Source organism: Pseudorca crassidens, chromosome 2 (assembly GCF_039906515.1).
Source record: "Pseudorca crassidens isolate mPseCra1 chromosome 2, mPseCra1.hap1, whole genome shotgun sequence".
NCBI classification, from domain to species: domain Eukaryota; kingdom Metazoa; phylum Chordata; class Mammalia; order Artiodactyla; family Delphinidae; genus Pseudorca; species Pseudorca crassidens.
The window spans coordinates 180323754-180343781 of NC_090297.1; the positions used below are offsets into that span (position 1 = coordinate 180323754).

Genomic DNA, 20028 nt, shown 5'->3' on the forward strand with positions numbered 1-20028 from the left:
TTTTGATTTCTGTGTTGAATCTGAATGAGATCCTTGCTTGGTATTATAGTCTTGGTTGTAGGTTTTTCCCTTTCATCATTTTAAATATATCCTGTCAATTCCTTCTGGCCTGCAGAGTTTCTGATGAAAAATCAGCTGATAACCTTATGGGGATTCCCTTGAACATTATTTGTTGCTTTTCCCTTGCTGCTTTTTGTATTTTTTTCTTTGAATTTAATTTTTGTTAGTTTGATTAATGTGTGTCTTGGCATGTTTATCCATGGGTTTATCCTGTATGGGACTCTCTGTGCTTCCTGGACGTGTAGTTTAGTTTTATAAACTAAAACTAAAACTTATAGTTTTTGCCTATGATCTCTTCAAATATTTTCTCAGACCCTTTCTGTTTCTCCTATTCTTCTGAGACCCCTACAGTTTGAATGTTGGTTTCTTTAATGTTGTCCCAGAAGTCTCTGAGACTGTCCTCATTTCTTTTCATTCTTTATTCTGCTCCTTGACAGTTATTTCCACCATTCTATCTTCAAGCTCACTTATTTTTTCTTTTGCCTCAGTTACTTTGCTATTGATTCCTTATAGTGTATTTTCCATTTTCCATTATTTTGTTTTTCACCACTGTTTGTTTATTCTTTAGTTCTTCTAGGTCCTTATTAAACATTTCTTGTATTTTCTTAATCCATTCTTCCATTCTATTTCTGAGATTTTGGATCATCTTTACTATCATTACTCTGAATTGATTTTCAGGTAGGTTGCTTTTTTTCCTCTTCATTTATTTGGTCTTTTAGGTTTTTACCTTGCTCCTTCATCTGTGACATATTTTTTGTCATCTCATTTTTTATTTTGATGGGTAGGGCTGTGTTCATGTCTTGCTGGTTGTTTGGCCTGCTGTGTCCAGCACTGGAGTTTGTAGGCAGTTGGGTGGAGCCAGATCTTGGTGCCGAGATGAGGACCTCTGCGAGATCTCATACCGATTAATATTCCCTGGGTCCTGAAATTCACCGTTAGTCCAGTGGTTTGGACTTGTCACTCTCACCACAGGAGCTCAGACCCAATCCCTGGCCTGGGAATGAAGACCCCACAAGCCATGCAGCATGGCAAAAAAAAAAAAAAAAGAGAAAAGAAAAAAAGGCCAGAAAAGGCCTTGGGGGGTGGCGGGGATTAGGCTCAGGGCCTGTGCTGCCAGAGGGGGCCCAGGAGTGCAGAGTTTCAGGCCCAGGCCTCCAGCAGGTTTGCCGGGTCAGAGTGGGCAGGGGAGACACTGGCCATGTTCCCTTCTTATCTCCTGATCCCCTGAAGGTCTCTCCCCATTCCCACTGATTCCCTCACTGTGAGTTGGCCCCTCCAAGCATGGTAATGCCTCCCCTCCCCCAGCTGCCCCTCAGGCATGCCTGTCCCATCCCGCCTCCACTTTTCCTCTCCTCCTCCTCACCCCCTCCACGTCCTACCTTGTCACATAGGGGTTCCTCCCTTCCCCTTAGGTGTCCAAAGTTCCCCACCAGCGCCTCCTAGGTGCCCTAGTTATGAGGAGACACGAACTCTGTGTCCTCCTACTCCTCCATCTTATCCATCCTATGCCATTTTATTGAAGAATGTAATCCATTTTTATTTAGAGTAATTATTGATAGGTAATGACTTACTAATACCATCTCTTTTTTTAAGACTCTTTTGTAGTTTCCTAATTCCTTTCTTCCTCTCTGACTGCCTTCCTTTGTGAATTAATGATTTTTATAGTGGTATGCTTTTAATAAACTTCTCTTTACCTTTTGTGAACCTAGTGTGGTTTCTTGCTTTGTGTTTACCATGAGACTGAAATAAAACATCTTACAGAGTCAGCGGTCTATTTTATACTGATGAAACATGAGCATCAACCACATACAAAAACTCTTTCCTTTTACCCTCCACCCTTTTATATATATATATATTTAAAATATATTTATTTATTTGTCTGCACCGGCTCTTAGTGGTGGCATGTGGGATCTTAAGTTTCAGTGTGCGGACTTCTTGCGGCCTGCATGTGGGATCCAGTTCCCTGACCAGGAATCGAACCCGGGCCCCCTATATTGGGAGCACGGAGCCTTACCCACTGGACCACCAGGGAAGTCCCACCCTTTTATATTTTTGATGTCATGATTTGCCTCTTTTTATAGTGGGTACTTATTAGCCAATAGTTGTTGCTATCATTTTTATATTCTTGTCCTTTAACTTTAATATGTTAAGTGTTTAACATTCCATATCAAAGTACTATAGTATTCTGAATGTGACTGTATACATAAATTTACCAGTGTATTGTATATTTTCATGTTATTAATTAGCATTGTTTTACTTTACCTTGAATAACTCCTTTCAGTGTTTCTAGTAAGACAGGACTACTGGTGTTCAATTCCCTCAGTATTTGTTGGTCTGGGGAAGTCTTTATCTTCCATTCATTTCCAAATGACATTTTCCAAATAAAGTATCCTTGGTTGGCAATTTTCTCTTTCAGCACTTGGCTTTCTCCTGGCCCACTAGGTTTCTGCTGGGAAATCTACTTAGAGCCATATGAGGGTTCTGTTGTAAGTTCCAAGGTCTCTTTCTCATGATACCTTTAAGACTTCTCTTTTTTCTTTGATTTTTTCTGTTTTATTATAACATGTGTTGTAGAGGACCTTTTTATGTTGAATTTTATTTGGTCACCTAAAAATGTCATGAACTTAGATATTCAAATCTCACCCTTGATTTGGGAAGTTTTCAGCCATTATTTCTTTAAATAAGCTTTCTGCCCCCATCTCCACCTTTTCTCCTCTGGAACTTCAATAATTCACAGATTGGTTCTGTTGATGACATACCATATATCATGTAGCCTTTCTTAATTCTTTTTCATGCTTTTTTCTTTGTTCTCCTCTGACTGGATAACTTCATTATATCTGTCATCTATCTTACAGATTCCTTCTTCTGCTTGTTTCATTCTGTTGTTGATGCTACTCTATTGCATTTTCATTTCATCATTGGAATTTTCAGCACCAGAATTTCTCTTTGGTTCTTTTTGTGGATTTCTATCTTTTTGGTAAACTGCTCATTTTGTTCATGTATTGTTTTCCTGATGTTTTTCAGTTGTCTTCCTGTATTTTCTGGTAGCACATTGAGTTATTTAAAACAGCTATTTTGAATTCTCCATTGGGTAAATCACAGATCTCCAATCTTTGAGTTTGAATACTGAAGATTGTTGTGATACTTTGTTGATGCCATATTACTTGATTTCACGTTCCTTGAAGTTTAGTGTTGTTGTGTTTGCTTTGGAAGTACCAGTCTCCTTTGGGGGTGAGAAAACTTCCATCAGCCCTGCTACAGACTTTTAGACTATCTCAGATCTTCTATGGGAACACCAGCTCACACTTCTTCTCCCTCTAGTGGCAGAACTTCTGTGCTTGTGTGCCTTGTCTAGATCCTACAATGCACCAGGATGGGTGCTGACAGCCTGTCTTTTGTTTCCCCAAAGATGGCACTACATCTTAATCTTGTATTCTCTCCCTGGCCCACAGATTTGAGCCAAATTTCTGTGTGTGCTCACTAGCTGTCTATCAAAGCTTGCTTTTACCTCCAATGTCAGTTGTGCCCACAGGGGCTGGCCACAAGATGGGAGGGTGTGTGAGTGAGGCAGACAGAGCCCTGAAGGGGCCAGTGGGCCAGTTGAGTGAATAAGAAGGTGAGGTATTCCCAGCAGCTTTTGAGTGAGTTCTTCGATGGAGTTTGCAATGCAGTTAGTAGGATCAGCCTCCCTTTAATGCTCTGTAAGTGTCCTGTCTTCTGCTTTCATAGCCTCTTCCTGACTCCCAGACATATAGCTCATTATTAGTACTCTGGACGGAATGAAAGAGAAATGAGCCTTTCGGCAGATCCCATACAGATGAGGAAGCTGCAAAATCATACACACACTCCCCCTTTCCCCTGTGGGAGAAATCAGGGGCCCAGGAAGTTTTCTATTAGCCTTAATCTGTGCCTCCTTTGGGGGAGGGGTGATGAAGGTAAAGTTGAGCTGTTCCTCTTACCCAGTCCAATGAATCCAAACTTATATATTTTTTTCTCCAGTGTGTGCTGCAGCTCCTCCTGTGAAAACCTGGACTTTCACATAAGTACTCTCCTCCATGTGTGACTGTTTAAGGTAGTGTTTCCAGTGACTACTGGACTGAGGCTGAGAGAGGATAGAGCTGGTTCATGGGCCACTGCAGACACCACAGTCAGGACAGAGATCTTTCTGCCTTTTATTTCATGCGTATGTGGGTGAGACACCTCCTGGGTCCCTTGGCATATTGTGTTGAGTCCCACACCTCCCTCAAAGACAGGTTTGTTTGTGGATGGATGTCAAATTTCTGTTGTCAGATCAGGAACAAAAACAATGAATGTCTTGTGCCACCATGATCCCATGTTTTCTGGTAAGGGTTTAAAGTCTATTTTGTCTAACACAAATATCACTTACGCTGCTTTCTTTTGGTTACCATTTTCATGGAATATCATTTTTCATCCTTATATTTTCAGCCTGTGTTTTTCCTTAAAGTTAAAGTTAGTTTCTTATAGAAAACATAAAGGTGGATCTTGTATTTTTATCCATGCATCCAGTTTATGTCTTTTAGTGTTGCATTTAATATATTTACATTTAAAGTATTTTTGTTGATAATTTTTTTCTTTTTCTTTTTTTTTTTTTTTGTGGTACGCGGGCCTCTCACTGTTGTGGCCTCTCCCATTGTGGAGCACAGGCTCAGCAGCCATGATTCATGGGCCCAGCCGCTCCGCGGCACGTGGGATCTTCCCGGACTGGGGCACGAACCCATGTCCCCTGCATTGGCAGGCGGACTCTCAACCACTGCGCCACCAGGGAAGCCCAATAATTTTTTACTTTTATCATTTTATTACTTATTTTCTGTTTGTCTTGTAGTTCTTTTGTCTCTCTTTTGCTTTCTTGCTATCTTCCTTTGTTTCATTGGGTTTGTTTCCTTATTTGTTTGTTTGTCAGTTTAAGTAGGCTTTGATTCCTTTCTCTTTTCCTTGATGTAATGTATAGGTATACTCTTGTTGGAGCTTACATAAAATATCTAATTTTTACAGTTGTAAACTTTTATCGCTCTCCCCTTCCATGTTAAGTTGTTGACACCAGAATTTACATCCAATTTTGTTTGCAACCATTTATATAATTTTTTATATTTATTCATAATACTTTTGCCTTTTAACTTTTATACTAGCATTAAAAGTGATGTGGGGGGCAGTGTCAAGGTGGTGTTGTGTGGAGACGTGGAGTTAGCATCTCCCCACCACTAGGGTGCCTGCTGGCTGCTGGTGGGGGACTCTGACCCCCCAGGAGACAGGAGGAACCCCCAAGTGAACGTTTAGGATGTGGGGGGATGGAAGGGGGAGGAGAAGTTGAGGCCAGACAGGATTGGCACTCCAGAGGTCAGGGAGATCAGGAGAGGCAGGTGGGAGGGACACTTGCGAGGAGCAGGAGAGGAGCAGAGGACAATGACCCCACCCACTCGAGCCCAGGAAGCCTGCTGGGCTCCCAGGTGAGGTCCCCTGCCCTCTGAGACCAGGGATGGGGGGCACGCCTGTGCCCCTTCTGTTCCTTGAGCCTAAGCACCACCCCCCACAGCTCCCAGGGCCTTTTCTAGCCCTGTGGGTCCTAAGCATAGGCCCTGCCCACCACCCAAACTTCGCCCTTGCTTAGGCCCCACCCTCCACAGCCAAGGCTTTCCTCCTCCTTTTTTTTTCCTCTCTCTTTTCTTTTTCTTCTTTTCCCTCCTCCGCTTTTGTACTATTGTGGTACTGAGGTACCTCCCGGTTGTTGATTCATCTGTATTTTTATTTTTATATTCTTTCTAATATATCTGTTAGTTTCCTAGTCTACTTTTATTTTTTACTTTGTTAATGTTCTCTTTTTATTTACCACCCCACGTGGCTTGGGGGATCTTGGATGCCCCATGAGGCAGGGGTTGGGCAAATCTTCTTCCGTGGGAACTCCAAGTCCAAACCATGGGACTAAAAGAGAACCTAAGACCGCAGGGAATATTCATCAGAGTGAGGTCTCAGGGAGGTCCTCATCTCAGCATCAAGACCCAGGTCTACCCAACATCCTATAAACTCCAGTATTGGAAGCCTCAGGCCAAACAACAGTAAGATAGGAACACAGTCCCACTCATTAAAAAAATTAAAAAAACAGACAGCAAAAAAATATGTCACAGATGAAGGAGCAAGGTAAAAAAGTACAAGACCAAATAAATGAAGAGGAAATAGGCAATCTACCTGAAAAATAATACAGAGTAACGATAGTAAAGATGATCTAGAATCTCGGGAATAGAATGGAGGCACAGATTGAGACGATACAAGAAATGTTTAACAAAGATCTAGAAGAACTAAAGAACAAACAAAAAGAGATGAACAACACAAAAACTGAAATGAAAAATACACAAGAAGGAATCAGTAACAAAACAAATGAGGCAGAAGAAGAAATAAGTGAGCTGAAAGACAAAATGGTGCAAATAACTGCTGAGGAGCAGAATAAAGAAAAAAGAATGAAAACAATGAAGACAATCTCAGAGACCTCTGGGACAATGCTAAACATACCACATTCAAATTATAGGAGTCCCAGAAGAGGAATAGAAAAAGAAAGGGTCTGAGAAAATATTTGAAGAGATTATAGTGGAAAACTTCCCTAACATGGGAAAGAAAATAGTCACTCAATCCCAGGAAGCACAGAGAGTCCCATACAGGATAAACCCATGGAGAAACACACTAAGACATATATTAATCAAAGTATCAAAAATTAAATTCAAAGAAAAACACTAAAAGCAGAAAGGGAAAAGCAACAAATAACGTTCAACGGAATCCCCATAAGGGTATCAGCTGATTTTTCAGCAGAAACTCTACAGGCCACAAGGGATTGGCAGGATATACTTAAAGTGATGAAAGAGAAAAACCTACAACCAAGATTACTCTACCTGCAAAGATCTCATTCAGATTCGATGGAGAAATCAAAAGCTTTTTCTGACAAGCAAAAGCTAAGAAAATTCAGCACCACCAAACCAGCTTTACAACAAATGCTAAAGAAACTTCTCTAGGTGGGAAACACAAGTGAAGAAAAAGACCCACAAAAACAAACCCAAAATAATTGAGAAAATGGTAATAGGAGCATACACATCAATAATAACCTTGAATGTAAATGGGTTAAGTGCCCCAATCAAAAGACACAGACAGGCTGAATGGATACAAAAACAAGACTCAAATATATGCTGTCTACAAGAGACCCACTTCAGACCTAGGGACACATACAGATTGAAAGTGAACAGATGGAAAAAGATATTCCATGAAAATGGAAATCAGAAGAAAGCTGGAGTAGCGTTACTTGTATCAGATAAAATAGACTTTAAAATAAAGCCTTATAAGAGATAAGGAGGGACACTGCATAATGATCAAAGGATCAATCCAAGAAGAAGATATAACAATTATAAATGTTTATGCACTCAACATAGGAGCACTTCAATACATAAGGCAAATGTTAACAACCATAAAAAGAGAAATTGACAGTAACAAAATAATAGTAGGGGACTTTAACACCGCACTTACACCAATGGACAGATCATACAGACAGAAAATAAATAAGGAAACACAAACTTTAAATGACACAGTAGGCCAGATAGATTTAATTGATATTTATAGAACATTCCACCCAAAAGTGGCAGAATACACTTTCTTCTCAAGTGCACACGGAACATTCTCCAGGATAGATCACATCTGGGGTCACAAATCAAGCCCTGGAAAATTTAAGAAAATTGAAATTGTATCAAGCATCTTTTCTGACCACAACACTATAGGATTGGAAATCAATTACAGGAAAAAAACTGTAAAAAACACAAATACATGGAGGCTAAACAGTGCACTACTAAATAACCAAGAGATCACTGAAGAAATCAAAAAATACCTAGAAACAAATGACAACAAAAACATGATGACCCAAAACCTATGGGACACAGCAAAAGCCATCTAAGAGGAAGGAAAGTTTATAGCAATTCAATCTCACCTCAAGAAACAAGAAAAATCTCAAGTAAACAATCTAACCCTACACTTAAAACAACTAGAGAAAGAAGAACAAAGAAAACCCAAACTCAGTAGAAGGAAAGAAATAAAGATCAGAGCAGAAATAAATGAAATAGAAACAAAGAAAACAATAGCAAAAATCAATAAAACTAAAAGCTTGTTCTTTGAGAAGATAAACAAAATTGATAAACCTTTAGCCAAACTTATCAAGAAAAAAAGGGAGAAGACTCAAATCAATAAAATTAGAAATGAAAAAGAAATCAAAACTGACACTGCAGAAATACAAAGGATTATAAGAGACTACTACAAACAACTATATGCCGATAAAATGGACAAACACAAAGAAATGGACAAATTCTTAGAAAGATACAACCTTCCAAGACTGAACCAGGAAGAAATAGAAAATATAAACAGAACAATCACAAGTAATGGAATTGAAATTGTAATTAAAAATCTTCCAACAAACAAAAGTCCAGGGCAGTTGGCTTCATGGGAAAATTCTATCAAACTTTTAGGGAAGAGCTAACACCCATCCTTCTCAAATGCTCCCAAAAAACTGAAGAGAAAGATACACACCCAAGCTCATTCTGTGAAGTCACCATCGCCCTGATACCAAAACCAGCCAAAGATATCACAGAGAAAGAAAGTTACAGGCCAATATCACTGATGAACATAGATGCAAAAATCCTCAACAGAATACTAGCAAACAGAATCCAACAGCACATTTAAAGGATCATACACCATGATCAAGTGGGATTTATCCCAGGGATGAAAGTATTCTTCAATATACGCAGATCAAGCAGTGTGATACACCACATTCACAAATTAAGGAATAAAAACCATTTGATCATCTCAATAGATGCAGAAAACTCTTTTGACAAAATTCAACAGCAATTTATGATAAAAACTCTCCAGAAAATGGGCATAGCAGGAACTTACTTCAATATAATAAAGGCCATATATGACAAACCCACAGCAAGCATCATAATTATGAAAAACTGAAAGCATTTCCACTAAGATCAGGAGCAAGACAAGGATGTTCACTCTTGCCACTCTTCTTCAACATAGTTTTGGAAGTCCTAGCCATGGCAATCAGAGAAGAAAAAGAAATAAAAGGAATATACATTGGAAAAGAAGAAGTAAAACTGTCAGTTTTCACAAATGACATGATACTATACATAGAAAATCCTAAAGATGACACCAGAAAACTACTAGAACTAATAAAGGAATTTGGTAAACTTGCAGGATACAAAGTTAATGCACAGAAATCTCTGGCATTCCTATACACCAACAATGAAAAATCTGAAAGAGAAGTTAAGGAAACACTCCCATTTACCATTGCAACAAAAAGAATAAAATATCTAGGAATAAACCTGCCTAAGGAGGCAAAAGACTTGTACTCAGAAAACTATAAAACACTAATGAAAGAAATCAAAGATGACATAAACAGATGGAGAAATATATCATGTTCTTGGATTGGAAGAATCAATATTGTGATAATGACTACATTACCCAAAGCAATCTACAGATTCAATGCAATCCCTATCAAACTACCAATGGCATTCTTCACAGAATTAGAACAAAAAATTTTACAATTTGTAGGGAAACACAAAAGACCCCAAATAGCCAAAACAATCTTGAGAAAGAAAAACGGAGTTGGAGGAATCAGGCTCCCCGACTTCAAACTATACCACAAAGCTACAGTAATCAAGACAGTATGGTACTGGCATAAAAACAGAAATATAGATCAATGCCACAGCACAGAATGCCCAGAGATAAACCCACACACATATGGGCAACTAAGTTATGACAAAGGAGGCAAGAACATTCAATAGAGAAAAGACAGCCTCTTTAATAAATGGTGCTGGGAAAACGGTACAGCTACATGTAAAAGAATGAAATTAGAACACACCTTAGCACCATACACAAAAATAAACTCGAAATGGATTAAAGACTTAAATGTAAGACCAGACACTATAAACTCTTAGAGGAAAAACACTCTTTGATATAAACCACAAAAAGATCTTTTTTCACCCACCTATTAGAGTAACAGAAATAAAAACAAAAATAAACAAATGGTACATAATTAAACTTAAAAGCTTTTGCACAGCAAAGGAAACCATAAATAAGACAAAAAGACAACCCTCAGAATGGGAGAAAATATTTGCAAAGAAACAACAGAGAAAGGATTAATCTCCAAAATATACAAACAGCTCATGGAGCTCAATATCAAAACAACAAAAAATCCAGTTAAAAAATGAGCAGAAGACCTAAATAGACATTTCAACAACGAAAACATACAGATGGCCAAGAGGCACATGAAAAGATGCTCAACATCACTAATTATTAGAGAAATGCAAATCAAAACTGCAATGAGGTATCACCTCACACCAGTCAGAATGGCCATTATCAAAAAGTCTAGAAACAATAAATGCTGGAAAGGGTGTGGTGAAAAGGGAACCCTCTTGCACTGTTGGTGGGAATGTAAATTGATACAACCACTATGGAAAATAGTAAGGAGGTTCCTTCAAAAACTAAAAATAGAACTACCATATGACCCAGAAATCCCACTACTAGGCATATACCCTGAGAAAACCATAATTCTAAAAGAGACATGTACCACACAATGTTCATTGCAACACTATTTACAATAGCCAGGAGATGGAAGCAACCTCAATGTCCATCGACAGATGAATGGATAAAGCAGATGTGGCACATATATACAATGGAATATTACTCAACCATAAAAAGAAACGAAATTGAGTTATTTTTAGTGAGATGGATGGACCTAAGAGTCTGTCATACAGAGTGAAATAAGTCAGAAAGAGAAAAAAAAATACTGTATGCTAACACATATATATGGAATCTATATTAAAAAAAAAGGGTACTGATGAACCTAGTTGCAGGGCAGGAATAAAGATGTAGACATAGAGAATGGACTTTGAGGACACGGGGTGTGAGGGGGAGCTAGGCCAAAGTAAGGGTAGCATCGACATATATACACTACCAAATGTAAAATAGCTAGTGGGAAGCAGCAGCATAGCACAGGGAGATCAGCTCGGTGCTTTGCAGTGACCTAGAGGGGTGGGATAGAGATGGTGGGAGGGAGGCTCAGGAGGGAGGGGATATGGGGTCATATGTATGCATATGGCTGATTCACTTTGTTGTACAACAGAAACTAACACAGTATTGTGAAGCAATTATACTCCAATAAAGACCTATTTTTAAAAAAACTTATTTACCCATCACTGTATTCTATATTTGTCTCTATATTTACCATTACCAGTGAGTGTCATACTTTCTTATGCTATTGTGCTGGTGTTTAGCACCCTTCTTTTTCGACTTGAAGAACTGCCTTTAACATTTCTTGGTATGCACATCTAGTGGCGATAAACTCCCTAAGCATTTGTGTGTCTGGTCATATTTGTACCTCCCCTTTATTTGTGATGGTCCAATTTGCTGGTATAGTATTCTTAGCAGTTTTTTCTTTTAGCACTTTGAGTGTATCATCCCACTCCCTTCTGGCCTTCAGCGTTTCTGCTGTAAAGTCACCTGGTGGTTTTACAGTTCCCTTCTTTGTGATGTTTCCTATTGCTGATTCAATATTTTACTTTGTCTTTGACTCTAGACAATCTGATTATGTGTATCAGTCGGGGTGGGGGGTTGTATTTTTTTGCAGTTCATCTCACTTCATTCGGGCTTAGTGGATCTGAATGTCTGTTTCCTTTCCCAGATTTAGTGCATTTTCAGTTGTTTTAATATGTTTGATTCAGTTTTCTGCCCCTTTCCCTCTCTATTGTCCTTCTCAGTCTTCTGTAACATATATAGTGATCATTTTGGCAGTGTCCCATAAGTGCCGTAACCTATGATCACTTTTTTACTGTTTTTTTCTTTTTTCTTTTCTGAGTCAATTACTTTTAGTGACCTCTGCGTCCACTGATCCTTTTTTCTGCTTGTTCTAGTCCGTTGTTGAACCCCTTTGTTTAATTTTTCAGTTTATTTATCACATTTTCCAGTTCTACCATTTCTCTTTTGGTAATTTTTATATTTTCTATCTCTCTGTTGAAATTCTTACTTTGTACATGTATTGCTCTCCTGTCCTTGGTAAGCATATTTATGATGGCTATTTTGTGGGTTTTGGGGTTTCTGTTTGTTTTGGGGGTTTTTTGCCACTGAAAAATGTATTTTATTTCTAAATATTCCCTAGTAATAAACCCACAAGCTTTAGTTACAAGAGGGCGAACATCAGAAGCAAGGGAAGAAGCTGAGTACTTAGGCTTGGACATGGGAGCTGCCCGTGACACTCACCTGGGACATATGTCAGGCCCAAACCACCTCTGCTTTACTCTTTTGTCAAATTTTTTGCTCTCTGACTGCTATTTTGAATTTCTGTTGGGGAAATCACTGTAAATGTAAATCACCTGTCAGGTGATTTACATTTAGTTAGTGTTGGTTTATAGATACTTATCTTGTTCTTCTGACTGGAACGTATTTCTCTATTATTATTTTTCTCGAATCTCTGTGTTGATATCTGTGCATTAGATGAAACACCCACACCTCCTAGTCTTCACAGACTGGACTCATAAGTAGAAAGCCTTCATCAGTCAGCCTGGCCAGAGATTCTGGATGCCTCTCTAACCTCTATGCTCATCCAAACTGCTGTCTTTGTACCTAGCATCTTCCAGGGATCTAGAGTATGCCAACTCCCATCTATGTCCTGAGACAGGTGACCTAGAAGCCAGAAAAGCTGCTGAAGCTTGGAGCTGGACTTTATCCCCTCACTCACTCTGCACTGAGCTGGGGAGAAGGGCTGTGGAAATGCCTGCATGCTCCTTCAAACCCTGTGCTCTTCCAAACCATTCTTTTGCTCTCTGTAGTCCCCAGGCATCAACAAATTCTGGGCTTCATCAGCTCTCAGAGAGAGGTTAGTTAGGAGCCAGTTCCTTAGGCAGCAGCCAGAAAAGACGAGGGTCTAGGGCTTCCCTGGTGGCGCAGTGGTTGAGAGTCTGCCTGCCGATGCAGGGGACACGGGTTCGTGCCCTGGTCTGGGAGGATCCCACATGCCGCGGAGCGGCTGGGCCCGTGAGCCATGGCCGCTGAGCCTGTGCATCCGGAGCCTGTGCTCCGCAATGGGAGAGGCCACAACAGTGAGAGGCCTGCATACCACAAAAAAAAAAAAAAAAAAGGATGAGGGTCTAGATGTGTAGTCTAACTCCTTCCATGGAGAAACTGGGAGCTGCTCCCTTTGCACTAAGGTAGGGGATGACCTGTGAGCAGTGCTAGCACAGCCATTCCACTTTGTCCTCAGTAGTCCCAGGAGACTGGAAATGCTGGGCCCTCCCAGAGGCAGGTGAGTTAGAAGCCAGACCCTGGACTAGCAGTTGGAAAACTGGAGCCCTAGATTGTGGTTCAAACTCTTTGCTCCTCCAGGAGAAGCTGGGAGTTGAGGGTTCCCTCCCAATTATATGGTGCTGTGCCTAGGTGGGATTTATTGTGAGAGTGTGTCTCAGTTTTTCCTAACAGTTAGGATTTTAGCATTTTCTCACTTGCCTTGAATGCAGGAGCCTCTCAACCAGTGTTTTGAATAAGGGGAGCTGATACGTGCATAGCTGTTAATTCAGTGTGTCTGTGGGGAGAGGTCGAGGCATCCTATTCCACCATCTTACTAATGTCACTCTATTCTTTCAAATTTATATATGTTGTGTTTGTTTGCTTTTCTTTTTATAGTTTTTAAGTAAAAAGAATTATTGATTTTCAATCATTGTTTTCTATTACAGATTTTCAATCTTTATTATTTTCTATTATTGCTATTTAATGTTAAAATTCCCCTCTCAGCACACTTTCGTGTCATTTCATAAATCTCATAAAATTTTACTTATCATGTTTTTATTTTCATTCAATTCAAAATATTCAAAGTTTTCTCTTTTGATTTCTTCTTTATCCATGAGTTATTTAATAAATGAAGCTGAGCTCTGTGAAGAGACCTAGTAAGTGACAGAAATGTACTTTACTATTTCAAGTTTAGTTATACATAGTTTGACGAAGCATCATTTAGTCCTTTGTAGACTGAATACATGTGTTGATCATTGTCATCTGCATTGAACTCCATATATTGACATGGCTTTAAGCACCCAGTTTTGATGACAAACATTTCAAATTCTCAGATACAAAGGCTATGGTAACTGTGGTGGAAGATTCCGAGATCATCACCTGATCTGAGATACCCCAATTTGTTAACTGTGTGCTGGGTTGCTTAAGAGATCCAGACTAAGCAATGTTTTGAACAAGTCCCAGGAAAGGAAACCCATTGTTAATAGAGTTCTGACATGCTGTAGGATTCCAGATCCATTAGACAAACAGATTTCTAATAATTTCCTAGTAAGGATTCTGAGTACTTTAAATCTTGCTTTGTTCTAAAAACATGAATAAAGTGTCTTGATTTAATATCTTTGGAAACTCGTAGATTTTTTTTCTCTCACACAAGAACTTAAATGATTAGAATTTTTCTAGGTTTACATTTATAAATGACTCCCCATTTTTCTATAGTTATATTATTTGCATCCTTATAAAATGTTTATCAAATATACGCTTATCTTTTCTTTATGCTTTCTCCCTTTTAGAAACATGTTCAAAATCAGATATACAAATTAAGAACGGATTTTTTTCTGAAGCTACCTTTACATATCCTTTAAATAAACAAACAAAGTATAAGTGTAAATCAGGATATGTAACAACAGATGGTAATACATCAGGATTAATTACATGTCTGCAAAGTGGATGGTCAATGCAACCTGTATGCATTAGTAAGTAATTGATTATTTTGTATTCATTATCCTAATGATCACTCTAGAGAAGTTTTCTTTAACTTCATTCTTTTTACCCGTTTTTTTTTTTTTTGCTGGGGTGGGGTGGTATGAGGTGTTGATGTGGTCCCATGGCTGTATTTGAAAAGATAAATTTTAAAATGTGTATCATTTTTTACCTTTTATGATTAATTACTAGTAGGGTAGAATATCATTGCATCCTTCACTTCAAGGTTTTTTCACTTTAACACATCCCGTGATTATAAACTAATTTAGCTAGGAGACATACCTATATTCTGGTATAAACTCATTTATTTTAACCTGAATCCTTTATGCCGATTGCATCTGATTTTATTTTTTGAGACTTTTATGTCAGAATCTTTCCTCCTAAGCCTAAAGGTTATGTTTTTAAGTGAAGATATGAGTCCATAGTGCATAATCTTCAAATAATATAACTTATAAAATTTATATGTTTGAAACTGTAGGGTAGATCCACTTGAGAAAAATTCTCTCTGTTAGGAAATCTTCATAAACATCTAGTAAGTGGAGACACAGAAACACTTCTAGATAGGACCAAATTCTGCTGTGCTGAGAGGTTTTTCCGTCCCACCACACAGATGTTTACGACGATTTTCTAAGGAAAATTTGCTGAGTTTATCTTATTCACCCCAAAGCTGCACAATGATATTTTTGAAGTGATATTTTACATAGTCACTTCAAGTGAAGTGGATATTTAAAATACCGCTTTCTACTGTTTACATTTTATTTCTTTTTCTTTCCAATGTCTATGCTTAATATGGGCACTAGCCAAAGAGAAAATGATAAAACTTGCCCCCATATCAAACTCACTTCGTACTAATATGCGACCAATTTTCCATTCTAACACTCTTTTCATGGAAGAGAAAACTTCTCTATTACTTTTGTTTTTACTAGTATAGTTTTGCTTTAATTTTTTAAAGTTTTAAGCTGGCTGGCTACATAACACATTATGAAATTTGAGATTAATTATTTAAACCTTTATTAACATCACTCTATTACAGTGTTAGTGAAAATTGATACTGTTCAATTTTACTTTCTTGTAAAGAAACATTTTACTTTCTTGTAAATTGTTATAAATAATAGAACTACTTCTGCATTCAACCTTGATAAATATAAAAGAATATACAACCATTAGAAATATATTTGGGAAAGCAAAATCAGCATGTGACTTTAAATATTAGTGTGTTTTAAAGTAGAATTCTATAGAATGTTTAAAAATTTACTTACCTTGTTGGAAATTACTCTTTTTTTCAATTAATCGATTTTTCTCTGGCATATATGTCACAACTGCTAATAAGTTCAGCATATTAATTCAGAAAATGCTGTTACAAAAATAGTACAATACATCTGTAATGGCTTATTTTATTACTAGCCTGGGAAAAATGCATAAGTATAATTAAATTGAGAAAAATGTTCATAAAAGAAATATTTCAGAGACATTAAGTGTTGAGAAAAATGTTGTGTAGAAACATATTTTTTCAGGAATTCCCTGGCTATCCAGTGGTTAGGCCTCTGCACTCCCACTACAGGGGGCACAGTTTCGATCCCTGGTCAGGGAATTAAGATCCCGCAAGCCGTGTGTTGCAGACAAAAAAAAAAACAATAACAGAAACATACTTTTTTCATTTTGAGTAACTATTCCAGGACAGTGATCTATCACTGGTATTCTTGGATTATTTTTGCATCATAATTTATTAGCACATACTAATTGGTAAAGCCCCCTTTCCCCTTGAGATGAAACTTAATCAGATTGCCCACTAAATAATATTAGAAATGAAATATTTTAATTCCATTATCCCTTAGAATCCTGTGATATGCCAGTATTTGAGAATGCCAGAGCCAGAAGTGATGGCACATGGTTTAAGCTCAATGACAGCCTGGACTACGAATGCCTTGATGGGCATGAGAGCCGAGATGGACACACCACAGGCTCCATAGTGTGTGGTGAAAATGGCTGGTCTGATAGACCTGCATGTTATGGTAAGAACTCCTTTACAGCTGTTATTCTTTTCAAGATGAACATAATTAACAATAATCATCAAAAATGTTTTATTTTTACCAAATTTGACTGATCTAGAGTCATTATTAAGGCATGATGATTAAAATCAAGATGTCTCCTTCTGCTTTAATGTAAACTGGGTGGAGGGGAAATTTTGAAGTCCAAAGACTCACTCATTATCAAAGTGACAGTGTCTTACAACCTCTTCAACTGTTTTGCTCTTGAGTTTCTGCTCTATACCTCCTAGCTTGAGTATTAATTTCTGCAGGTACTGAGAGGAGCTCTTTATTTTCCCACCGTGACAAGTTCTGAGGACAGTGACATGAATGTCTTTTATGTTTGCCAATCAGCGGTCTTTTCTCCAGGGCTAGAAACAGGGCTTCAATCTCTGGCCAACTGAATGGATGTTGAATGTTCCAAGCCAAAGGAACAGTATATGCAAAGCTTTAGCAACAAAACAATATTTGGGAAATACCAAGGTTAATGGATTCTACTCAAGGTGTGGGAGAATTTTATGAGCTGAGGCTGGATAGGAGGCAAAGGAAAGATTATCCAGGTTACTTCAGGGCATGTTCACTTTTGGATTAATTTTATGATTGATGAAAAGTCATAAGGAATTTTAAGGAAAGGAATGATATAATTTTATTTGGATTCTTGAAAGTTTTTTTTTTTCAGGAAGCCATGTAGGGTGAGAAAGAGTGGGGATTAGATAAGGTTATGGCTGAAGAGATGCACAGCAGAGGGTAGATTTGAGATATATTTCGTTGGCAGAAAACACAGATAATGTCACTAAATGGTGGATGTCAAAAAGAGCAAAAAGTCAAGGGACTCGCGTGCTTGCTCTCCATTGCTTCATAAGCAAGCAGGTAAATGGAAATGACTTTGTCAGGTGCTACTGGCAGGAGAGAGAACACTTTGGGAAGAACATGGCAACTTTTGACTTGAACACATTGTGATTGGGCTGCCCATGGACCATAAGAATTGGATATATCCACTACAGAGTTGAATACATGGATCTAACCAGGAGACACACCTGTGAGATCATCACCCTATAAATAATGATATCACATTGGGAAAGAATGTAGAATGAAAACAGAAGAGAGATCAAGACTGAGCCCTGAAGCATTCCAGCATTTAGGTGTCAGACAAAGAGGAATAGATGGCAAAGTAGATAGGAAAAAGGAGAACCCAGAGAATTTAGGGGAAAAACTTAGAAATGAATGTTTCATAGATGTGGGGAGAAGAAAATGTGTAAAGGTAAAGCAAGTATAATAGATCAACTAATGGTGAATCCTGTGGAGTCAGCCTGGATGGGTTCTAATTCCAGTTCTACAGTTTGCTAGGCATGTATCTTAGGGCAACAACCAAGCCTATTTGAAGCTTTGTTCACACTTCCTAATCTGGAAAATGGATTAGTAATTACAAATGTTCTAATATTTCAAAGGATTTTGGACTAAATTATTCATATAAAGTTCTTGCCATAATGCCTGCCATACAATAAAATCAAGGAAATTGTCATCTAATTACATTATTATGATTGTTAGAGTGGTGAATATTTCTAATTCAGTAGATATGTCCCGTTAGAAGACTGTAAGAATGTGGTGGATTTGGCTACATAGAGGGCAACAAAAACTGCAACAGAGATGGTTTTGGATGGAGTAGACAGGGAAAAACCTACATAGAACCTGCTGAAAAAATGATTAATAAGAAACTTATCACAGCATGTGGACATAATTCTTTCAAAAGATTTGCTTGTGGCAGAGAAGAGGAGGTTCAGGATATATTGCTAGGGAAATTACGCACTGAATAAAGAATTGTTTTAATGGGAAAGATGAGAGTGTGTTGAACGCTGAAGAGGATATGCTAGAGAGGGGAGCAGGCAGAGGCTGAACACAGGAAGTTCCCTGTGAAGGAGAAGGGAAAGGAGCCCGCGCTGCTGAGAAAATCCTGGGCTTTGGTGGCAACAGCTCTACTTCCAACTTCCTATCAGGAGGAAGGAAGGAAAATGGATGTGTAAATCTAATGCTGAAAAGAAGCAGTCGCTGATGGTTTCTATTTTCCTTTGAGGTAGGAGACAGAGTCATGTGAGATTAAGTGGTGCACAGGGGAAGGAGGAGAAAGAACACTAGGCAGAGTAGAAAAGATTAAAAATAGAGATTTCAGACAGACACACAGAGTGAATTTATAACGGAAAAGAGACAGGCTTGTTCAACAGTGTTCTGGGCACAAATTTCACTTTTCAGGCTGTCAACAAACACCTAATATGTCCTAGAAGTAGGCTAAGAGAAAAATGGTGAAAGATACAAACAGGGGACCTGCCTTTCAAGAGCTTTCATTCCACTATGAAAAAACAACAAATAATTAAGGTAAATAATGAACAAGAAGGTAAAATATTTCTAGTATATTTTCCAAGTAATTGTATTCGAAGAACAAAAGAATCCAAGCGCTTAGAAAATAGGAGGGGACTGAAGGCTCTAGTTCCTACAGGAAGACATCTATGCAAAGAAAAGTTGGAAACCATTCATTCAGCATAGAGATAAGGGTCTGTGCAACAGCCGAGGCAGCAAAGAAATTGACCTATTTTAAAAATTCTGTATTGACTCCAACTCCAGGGGCAGATAGATGACATTGGAAGTGTAGGCAAGGAATGGATTGTAAAGTGTTTGGAGCTTACTCTAAGTAAAAGGGGAGGCTCTTAACACGATCATGGCATTCTTAAAGTCACTGTCTTTATGTGAAGACAGCAGTTGGAAAATAGCCTACAACCGATGTTATCGTTAATGCAGCATTTTTCACAATATGATAAAATAGGAATTGTATATACGCACAACATATATAAACAGACACATACCAATAAAAGTATTGCTATGTGGAAATTTGGAGTAGAATTTTCGGAAAGGAATCTCAGTTGTTCTCATCAAGCGTGACCTTCTCAACTAAGCTACAAAACTCAATATTAACACGAAACGAAAACTATTTTTTGAGTTATTTTTTGTGACATTACTTTTAAAAATAGTTAACTTACATCTAACTTTATGACTATGTGTTAAGACTTGACTTTCAGATGGTATGAATTTTCATTTTGGTGAAATTCTAATTTTCAAATTCCAGTTTTGAATTTTATAAATTAATTAA

At 38.1% G+C, this 20028-nt stretch overlaps 1 protein-coding gene across 3 annotated transcripts in view; it reads left to right on the plus strand.

Annotated features, from left to right (window-relative positions):
- The window catches only part of LOC137220140 (complement factor H-like), a 131880-nt gene that overhangs the window by 80871 nt on the left and 30981 nt on the right, over positions 1–20028 (plus strand). For all 3 annotated transcript variants that reach the window (XM_067729783.1, XM_067729781.1, XM_067729782.1), the window contains exons 13-14: positions 14673–14855; positions 16698–16874. In XM_067729783.1, the coding sequence (XP_067585884.1) occupies positions 14673–14855; positions 16698–16874 (360 nt within the window). The remainder of the gene's footprint in view (positions 1–14672; positions 14856–16697; positions 16875–20028) is intronic.